At 46.6% G+C, this 10,494-nt stretch overlaps 1 protein-coding gene across 1 annotated transcript in view; it reads right to left on the bottom strand.

The window, feature by feature from the left end:
* Positions 1–9,978: 9,978 nt before the first annotated feature.
* The window catches only part of sdk1a (sidekick cell adhesion molecule 1a), a gene marked incomplete at its 5' end in the record, with an annotated part of 439,376 nt that continues 438,860 nt past the window's right edge, over positions 9,979–10,494 (bottom strand). Inside the window, 1 exon segment of the mRNA XM_084319476.1 lies at positions 9,979–10,408. Within this exon segment, the coding sequence (XP_084175602.1) occupies positions 10,091–10,408 (318 nt within the window). The 3' untranslated portion in view covers positions 9,979–10,090.

Here is a 10,494-nt window from a genome sequence, read left to right as displayed (position 1 = left end):
GATGCGTATGTTCACATCCTGATCTTTCCTCCTCACAGGAAACCAATGTGTTTTTACTTTCAGGGGACAGCGTACCAGCCTATCAGAGAATGCCATTGTGTTATTCTCCTGCCCCACGCAGTCGGAGGAGGCTGCCAGGTTCCAGGTGTTTAGTGGAACACCTGTCCAGCCTGCCTGTATATTTTCCCCAACAGAGTTTCACTTCCGCGTTCAGTTTGCGCGATCTGATTGGCCACTGACGTTTCTCTCAGCGCCAATCGCGTTACTCCTAACAAACTGGTTAAGCTTGGCGACTCTTTCGAAATCGCTCTCTTTCGAAGTTGGTTAAGGTTAGGGTTAAGGTTAGGGTTAGTTGGTTACAGTTAGGGTTAAGGTTAGGGTTAGTTGGTTAGGGTTAGGGTAACAGCCTGCTGGCGCGATTGTTAGGAGTAACGCGATTGGCGCTGAAAAAAACGTCAGTGGCCAATCAGATCGCGCAAACCGAACAGACACGGAAGTGAAACTCTGTTGGGGAAAATATACACGCGTCCAGCCTGGCTGCTGTGAACTGGAAGAAGAGCACTCCTCCTCCCAGCCAGCAGGTGGAGTTGGGCCTAGTCCTAAACTCAAGGTCTATGAGAGCATCTCTCTCAGCAGTGACAGGAGGAGATCCGTGTTGTGCTCCGAGAGTTTCATCCTCACAGGACGCTTACAGCCCGCTCCGTGGTTCATCTGGACCTTCTCCACAAAATTACAGAGGTGGTTTTCCAGCAAGAAAATAGACCCTGTGAGAGGCAAGAGAATACTGTTGAGGGTCCAACTGTCAGTAGTGTGCCACCTCAACCACTGGAGGGAGCCGGAGACCCTTGTGAAAGGTGTCCCCATGGGCAGCATCACATCTCATGTCACAGTCTTCACCGATGCCTCCCTCATGGGATGGGGGGGTCATGTCAGGTCAACGCGGTAGGGGGCTGCTCTACACATCAACGTGTTGGAACTGAAGGTGGTGCTTGTAGTCTTCAAAGAGCTTGTGACTCTTGTGAGAGACAGCCATGGCCTGGTCAGAACAGTGTGTGTGTGCTTATGCTATTAAGTACTGTAGGCTGTGTTGATATTGTTGCAATCATGTGATGTAAATCCTGTATGATAGAAGATACAGGTGTTGATTGATATTGTCCTGAAGGTTGTGATAATAGTCTGTCAGTGTAAATCCTGTATGATAGAAGATACAGGTGTTGATTGATATTGTCCTGAAGGTTGTGATAATAGTCTGTCAGTGTAAATCCTGTATGATAGAAGATACAGGTGTTGATTGATATTGTCCTGAAGGTTGTGATAATAGTCTGTAGTCTGTCAGTGTAAATCCTGTATGAAGATAACATAAACATAATGGTTGGTCTGAGGAAGCTGAGAAAGCAATGAGTTGGTTGGCATGAACACGGCACACAGTACTATGTATGTGTGTGTGTGTGTGTGTGTGTGTGTGTGTGTGTGTGTGTGTGTGTGTGTGTGTGTGTGTGTGTGTGTATGTATGTATCTGTGAAAATATATCATTAAACACCATGACTGTCAACATGATATGTGTCCGTTTATGAAACGATATCATTAACCAGCATGACTGTCAACATTACATGTATCTGTCTCTAAGAATATATTGCTTCTGGTTGGATGGCAACCTTGTATCTCCAGTTTTCTTCATTCTTGTGTTTTTACTTGAATATGACATGTATGAGGTTCTCTGTGTTGTACACAAGTGTTGTGACAGAATGAGATAGATAGATACATTTAGATGTCGACCTACCTTTGACTGGAACTCCTTTCTCTTGTCCTTCTCCACCTGAGGCGGCCTGACCTCCACGCTAATGGCACCACAACCCAACATGTAGATAGATGCTACATACCCTACCACATGGCCCCTAATGGCCACCACAACCCAATGTGTAGATAGATGCTACATACCCTACCACATGGCCCCTAATGGCCACCACAACCCAATGTGTAGATAGATGCTACATACCCTACCACATGGCCCCTAATGGCCACCACAACCCAATGTGTAGATAGATGCTACATACCCTACCACATGACCCCTAATGGCACCACAACCCGATGTGTAGATAGATGCTACATACCCTACCACATGACCCCTAATGGCACCACAACCCGATGTGTAGATAGATGCTACATACCCTACCACATGACCCCTAATGGCACCACAACCCGATGTGTAGATAGATGCTACATACCCTACCACATGGCCCCTAATGGCACCACAACCCGATGTGTAGATAGATGCTACATACCCTACCACATGACCCCTAATGGCACCACAACCCGATGTGTAGATAGATGCTACATACCCTACCACATGACCCCTAATGGCACCACAACCCAATGTGTAGATAGATGCTACATATCCTACCACATGGCCCCTAATGGCACCACAACCCGATGTGTAGATAGATGCTACATATCCTACCACATGGCCCCTAATGGCACCACAACCCAATGTGTAGATAGATGCTACATATCCTACCACATGGCCCCTAATGGCACCACAACCCAATGTGTAGATAGATAGATGCTACATACCCTACCACATGGCCCCTAATGGCCACCACAACCCAACATGTAGATAGATAGATGCTACAGACCCTACCACATGGCCCCTAATGGCACCACAACCCAATGTGTAGATAGATGCTACAGACCCTACCACATGGCCCCTAATGGCCACCACAACCCAATGTGTAGATAGATCCTACATACCCTACCACATGGCCCCTAATGGCACCACAGCCAAGTAGATTGTGCTATAAATCCTTTGCATCCTACTTCTAATCAACAAACCTTGCTTTCCAACCTCGCTGTTCAGTTTCTGTTACCAAACCTGCATATCTAAGTTTTATATTTTTGATGACATCACAAGTTTGAGTTTTAGCACTGTAGTTTTGGACATCAGGGATAATTAAGTCAGAAAGCAGATTGGAGGATCTACATAGTGCAATAGGGTCCAGCTGCAGCCCCGGAGATTTTTTCCAGATTGGGCAACTTCCGCCCGCTCCCACGACATTTCTCCCGCTGACAGGACAATGCGCTGATTGGCGGAAAGTACGGAAGTATCTCGAAGTACGTCTGACGTTTCTCTACGTCCGTTAGCGAACGTGTTAATTGAACGTCAAAATCAAAAGCAAGTACGTCTGCGCTGACGTGCGGTTGTTGAGTGATTGATTGAAGAGTTCCTTGTTCCATGAGAGGGGGGGGGGGGGGGGGGGGGCTTGTATTGATCAGGTTAGTAGATATTGTACCGATCAGGTATTACAGATCATATCCGCATGAAATCCCCCCCACCCTGCAAAAACTCCACTGGCTCCCCATCAACTATCGAATCCCCTACAAGATCCTCCTCCTCACCTACAAATCCCTGCACGGGTTGGCCCCTTCCTACCTGACCAACCTACTCCACCCCTACACTCCAGCACGAGGCCTCCGATCCTCCAACTCCGACCTCCTCACCATCCCCCGCACCAGGCGTTCCACACTGGGAGACCGAGCTTTCGCTGCAGCAGCCCCCAGACTGTGGAACTCCCTCTCCCCCCTCATCCGAGGCTCTGACACCATCAACCTCTTCAAAACCAAGCTAAAAACCCACCTGTTCACACTTGCCTTCACGCAACACGGCCCCGCTCCCAAGTAGCCCACCCCTGACTCTTTTTAAGCCACAGATTCCGTTGTTTTGTTTTGTTTTGTTGTTTGTTTGTTTGTTAATTTTAACCACCTCATCCAATTGGACAGAACTTGCCTCCTTTTTTTTAATTTATTTTTATCTCTTATCTTATTTGTTTTTTCTTGTTGTTACTATACACAGATCTTTTATGTATTTTATTATATATATTTTTTTAATTTTATTACTTACTTTTATTTTTTTCCATCCTTTCCTTGTACAGTGTCCTTGAGTCTGAGAAAGGCGCTTCTCTCTTAAAATTCAATCTATTATTATTATTATTATTATTATTATTAAATAAACTAAAATGTTAAAACCCATTTAGACTGTTTCTCATTCCTGTACTGTTGTTTATACTCTGCTCCTGTGTTGTAACCCAACCCCCTCCAATGTACAGTAAATGACAAGTATGGTTTTGTCAATATTCCAATGTACAGTTTTGCTTGTACAGTTGTACAGTGTCCCCCACCCACCCACCCCTCCTACCCGACCCCCCCCCCCCAACCACCTCCAATGTACAGTCCCCCCCCCCCACCTACCCAACCTCCTCCAATGTACAGTTTCTACGTCAAATGTATATACTCTCTTTTCTGAACTCTTTTTGTATCACAAACAATACTGTATTTGCAAATCTGGTATGTCATAAATATATAGATGTAGCAGTACTGTCTAGCTGTATGTCGTATATGTCATATGTTATGATGCTTTGAAAATGGGGGACCCTGATGTAAACAAGACGAAAGTCTTTCTCTGGTCTGCATACCCTTAACAATTGTGTGTATTGAGCCGTACTGTATTGTACCCATTCTGCAATCTGTTAATACAATTTTCATCCAATCAATCACTTGTGCGGTTCCTACATTGTATAGGAAATTAAATTAAGAAAATAAACATTTAAACAACTGTGTCTTTATTGTATTATTACTGTATTGTATTGTATGGGCGGGAAAGGAGGAAATAAATCATCAACTGAAAATAAACAAACATGTCAAACAAAAAAAGGTTACAACTGACACTTATTATTAATATACAAATATTTTAAAAGAACCATTTCAACCCCCATTTACTTTACCAAACCAATCAATAATATGTAGAAATTATAAAGAAAGAATAATGATTAGAAATAATTCTACAGAATACAAATGTTAATATGAACATGATGTGGTGTAGGAGCAACATAATGCTATTCCTTCAACACCTCGTTCACGAATCACCACTGAACAAACAGGTTACTGGTGCATATCAGACACATAATGCTATTCCTTCAACACCTCGTTCACGAATCACCACTGAACAAACAGGTTACTGGTGCATATCAGACACATAATGCTATTCCTTCAACACCTCATTCACCACAACTACAGTATTATTATATGGTCCAAAATGGTCTCCCTTCCTTCTTCATTTGCTTGTTGATCCTCCGGTCAAATTCCTCCACCTCACTGAAACAATACAAAAGGACAACATAATAAATTATACGATAAATAAATATATATTCCAGAGTTAATAATATTGTATATTGTTTACACTGCCTTTTTATTCTATTTTTACTTCTCCACTGTACTATAATTATGTGACCTGTACCTCTATGTCTTCTACTACCTGTACCTCCCCTCCCCCCTCCCCATGCTGCTGAATTTATCTTATCTTACAAGGTAATAATAAGGCTTACCTTGTAATTGCATTTCTCCATCTTTGTTTGCTGCGTGCTAACTAACTGCATCTGCTTTTGACGTTCAATTAACGTTCGCTAACGTTGAGAAACGTCAGACGTACTTCGAGATACGTCAGACGTACTTCGAGATACGTCAGACGTACTTCGAGATACTTCCGTACTTTCCGCCAATCAGCGCATTGTCCTGTCAGCGGGAGAAATGTCGTGGGAGCGGGCGGAAGTTGCCCAATCTGGAACAATCTCCGGGGCTGCAGCTGGAGGCTACTCACATAGTGGCTACATAGGACATTATGGTTGGCTGCACCTAAGGAGGGCGTGGCCTAGGTGTATAAAATGGCTGCCGTCCTGGGAGCTCTCACTCTTCAGTTGTTTGCTTTGATTGATTGAAAATTGTATTAACAGATTGCAGAATGGGTACAATACAGTACGGCTCAATACACACAATTGTCAAGGGGATGCAGACCAGAGAAAGACTTTCATCTTGTTTACATCAGGGTCCCCCATTTTCAATTCGTCGCTACATCTATACATTTATGACATACCAGATTTACAAATACAGTACTGTTTGTGATACAAAGAGAGTATAGTATATACATTTGACGAAGAAACATTGGAGGAGGTTGGGTAGGTGGGGTGGAGGGGGGTTGGGTAGGAGGGGTGGGGAAACTGTACATTGGAGGTGGTTGGGGTGGGGGGGTTGGGTAGGCAGGGTGGGGGGGTAACTGTACATTGGATTATCGACGAAACCTTACTTGGTCCCAAGAAGAGGGTCTCGTGTATTATTGGGTTAGGACATTTACTGGGGCCAGTTTTCGAATTGCAGTCTCCCGTAGGTGCTCTTTGAGAGTGGTTTTGAATGTGGGTAGGGATTCACATTCCTTTACAGCTGTGGGCGTTCCACATTGATGTGGCATAATTGCGAAACGTGTTTAGTCCCTTGTTTGTCCCTTGTTGCTAAGCAGCAGTTCTTCACCTTTACTTTAGATTTGTTCTGTTTGTTCTTTTACACCCACACTTCACTCATCAACACACGCCTCACACGCCACCTAACATTTACATATTTTCATTATGAGTTGGCAGATTCTGTTTAATAAACACCTTTTTTCCGCTTTTCAACAGTGTGTTGTTGTTGGCAGCCACTTTCACCAATTACCTGTACCTGCCAGACTGGAAAATAACCTCAAAATGATGGATGTAGACAGTAGACACACCCATCAGCCAGCACAGATTACATTTGCCAGCATTTGTCTGGTGGTTGGTCCCAATTCCCTGCACTGCATGCAACATAATTTACTATCAAACATAGCAAACTGATACACAGACACACATTCACTCATCTCCACATTAAATACACAACACAGAGAGGAGGCACGTTGTTTGACAAGGACCATTTATTCACACACTGTGTATGGGATTTAAAACGAGCGTGAGAGAGAGAGAGAGAGAGCGGGGGAAAGAGAGAAACAGACGGAGAGAAAGGGGGCAGGTGGGAGAGGTCCACAATTAAATCATACCGTTCACTTCATAACCTAAAATATCATTTAAATCCTCATCTGTTCTGGTAAGAGAAGAACCCCAGCTGTCAGGAGAGGTTCCTCAGGGTCCAGGTGGAAGAGGAGAACCTCAGCTGTCAGGAGAGGTTCCTCTGGGTCCAGGTGGAAGAGGAGAACCTCAGCTGTCAGGAGAGGTTCCTCAGGGTCCAGGTGGAAGAGGAGAACCTCAGCTGTCAGGAGAGGTTCCTCTGGGTCCAGGTGGAAGAGGAGAACCCCAGCTGTCAGGAGAGGTTCCTCAGCGTCCAGGTGGAAGAGGAGAACCTCAGCTGTCAGGAGAGGTTCCTCAGGGTCCAGGTGGAAGAGGAGAACCCCAGCTGTCAGGAGAGGTTCCTCAGCGTCCAGGTGGAAGAGGAGAACCCCAGCTGTCAGGAGAGGTTCCTCAGGGTCCAGGTGGAAGAGGAGAACCCCAGCTGTCAGGAGAGGTTCCTCTGGGTCCAGGTGGAAGAGGAGAACCCCAGCTGTCAGGAGAGGTTCCTCAGGGTCCAGGTGGAAGAGGAGAACCCCAGCTGTCAGGAGAGGTTCCTCAGCGTCCAGGTGGAAGAGGAGAACCCCAGCTGCCAGGAGGGGTTCCTCGAGGAGGGGTTCCTCGAGGAGGGGTTCCTCGAGGAGGGGTTCCTCGAGGAGGGGTTCCTCGAGGAGGGCTCCAGATATAGAAGGGCTCATGGGATTCCAGATAAAACAAGCAACACATCCAGGGTTCCGACACAAATTCCACAACTTTCCCGACTAGATCAGGGCAACTTAAATTTAAAAGTACTTGTCTCTGACTCTCTGTCTATGTTCAAATGTACGTTTGTTGTGGTTGAATAGCTCATTTGAAGCCATCTACAGCCATCACTTGGAACTTATGCCATCAAGAAACATGTTCATTAAACGGTAACTTAGAACTACTGGCAGATTTGACCTGTTAAAGATCCCCTCCACTCAAGAACCTTCTTGTGGTTAACTCCTCTTGGAGGCATGGTTTTTTACTCTACAGATTGTTATTTGTGCAGAACTTGTCACCAGAGCGCCTTTTCACATTCTTCCCCTGGACAGGGAGAAGCTTCTCTGTACTTCCCTGAATGAGTTATATATGTGATGATGTCACTAATAAGTGGAACCAATCATGGTCCAGTATGTGGTAACTTGACACCTTTATCTTCAGCGTACACAGAAAAGCTGGGTAGGCACTGACATGAATATACGTAAGCTACCAACTTGGAATTCCTGGAAAATATCAATGGAGGCTTGTTGTCCTTTTGCATATTCATAGATCCTTGCATCTCAATGAGAGTAAAGGTGTAGAGAGGCTGCCAGGTCATTTTCACGAGTTTATTTAACAATTTGGTGGAAAACCATATTTTATACAAATTATTATTCAATATAAAAAAAAAAGTGTTTAAAATACATATGGAGGGGACCTTTAAAAGTTAAGACAGTGAACAAATGTCCGGCATAACGTTTCCAAAACCTGGATATCTAGATACTTCTTAATAACTTCCCCAGGCCTGGAAAACACAAATACATTCCAGGCTGTCCATTACTGTAGGAACGCTGCATAAATAAAGAAAAATAATATCTAAAAACAAACTAAACAAAAATAAAAAACACAATATTTTGTAATAACTCCTCTCCTCCACTCTCTCCCTCCCTCCCTGCATCTTGTCCTCCGTGTCTCCCCTTCGACCCGCTGCCTCTGGGTCTCTCTCTCTCTCAGGTGAATAGATCAGTGGTAGCTGACTGTGAGCTCCATCGCTGTGGTCACTATGTACTCTACACTACAGGAACTTGGCCAGACTACATACAACAGCACAAGTAAAAACGTCCTTTGTGTTTTCTCTGTTCTTCTCTCCTCTGTACAAAATCCATCCTAAAAATATACACACAGACATACGTAGGGGCGGCGGCGCACTCCGCCTAGCTATGAACGACACAGAGAGATGGGATTGTTTCTGAAATAGGCGACACATACGACGTACCTATTCCCACACACACACACACACACACGTGCGCACACACAACTTCTTGTAAAAAAAAAGAAATAAGGAAACATAAGACGGCAATAAAATGGGCAGAGTTTAAACATTAAGATTCAAATCAATGTGTGTGACTCGGCTCAGTGCAAGCATTATGGCTTGGGGGCTGGGGGGGGGGGGGGGGGCATGTGTACAACAGTAAGTAGACAGTATAAATCACGCACACCTCCTCCAAGCAACACTCACTACACTGGGAAATGCACAATACTACACTGAGAATGCATTAAGTGCTGAAAATCCAAGCCCTCCCTCCCTCCCCCGATGAGTTCAAAGTTGTGGTGATTATCGATCGTTGTCTTCCTCTTTTTGTTGTAGTTCATTTCCTCGTGTCCTGTGGGTGTTGTAGTCTTTTAAAGCAGCTCACGTGAACCGTGGACAAAAGCTGCCCCCCCCCCCCCCACCCCCTGGTTTTCTGTGCCATGTTTTAACCACTCCCCTTCCACCAGCAGGCTCCTCCCTCCAGGGAGGCAGCCGTAGGACTGGTAGAGGTGTGTGTGCGTGTGTGTGTGTGTGTGTGTGTGTGTGTGTGTGTGCAGCATTGTGCAGGAGTCCCAGGTTTCCACGATACTGGTTCTCCTCCCTCCTCTACAGCATCACAAAGTGACATCTAGTATCTCACAGCGCCATGGCAACGCTCTCTGCAGAGAGTCTCTGGGATATACGTGTGTGTGTGTATGTGTGTGTGCACACACGTGCGTGTGTGTGTGTGTGAGCAAACAAGGGAGTAACCGTGTACGTAAGCACAGTGGCATAGAGGCGTAAACAGGACGAGGAGTGGGGACCCGCGCTCGTTGGCGCGGCGACGACCTTGGCGAGCGGGGAGAGGAGAGGCACGGGTGAGGAGGAGCAAGGCAGGTTTAGTTCTTTGGGGGCATGAAGAGGTTAATCATCCTCAGTCTTTTCCCCCCCCACCTCTCCTCCGTCTCCCCCTCTCCTCCAAAGCCACCTCCTCCTCTTGTACCCCCCCCCCCCCCCCCCTCCTTCTCCTCGGTCCCTCCCCCTCCTTCATATCGTGTCAAGTGTGTGCATTCGTTTTAGTGTGCGTTTTCCTCCCTCTCTCTCTCTCTTTCTCCCCCCTCTCTCTTTCTTGGGCTCGCTCTGTCTGTCTCTCTCTCTCTCCCGCTCCCCCTTTCTGTCATTGTCACACGAAGGAGGAGAAGCCCGTGACGGGCGTGCGTGAGCCCGGGGGAGGGGGGTTGGTGTTGGGGTTGACGTGCGTGGTGTGGGCACCGGCGGGCTGTCCCGTGGGCGTGTAGGCCCCGCCCGCGCTGTGCTGCGTCACCACCGTCTGGTAGTAGGGCTCGGCGTCGCCGCTGGCGCACTCCTCGTAGGCGAAGGGGGCCGGGCCCTTCAGGCCCTTGGGCTGCCGCTTCCACGAGTTGTAGTAGGTGGGGTCGCTCATGTAGTGGTTGACGAACGAGTGCTTGGGCTGCTCGTCCTCGTAGTCGCTGTCCGTGAGCTGGGGAGGGACGCACACACACACACACACGCACACGGACACGCACACACACACACACACACGCACACGGACACGCACACACACAC

This window comes from Notolepis coatsorum (assembly GCF_963971535.1).
Source record: "Notolepis coatsorum genome assembly, chromosome: 7".
Lineage (NCBI taxonomy): Eukaryota > Metazoa > Chordata > Actinopteri > Aulopiformes > Paralepididae > Notolepis > Notolepis coatsorum.
This window is presented reverse-complemented; position numbering and strand designations above follow the sequence as displayed.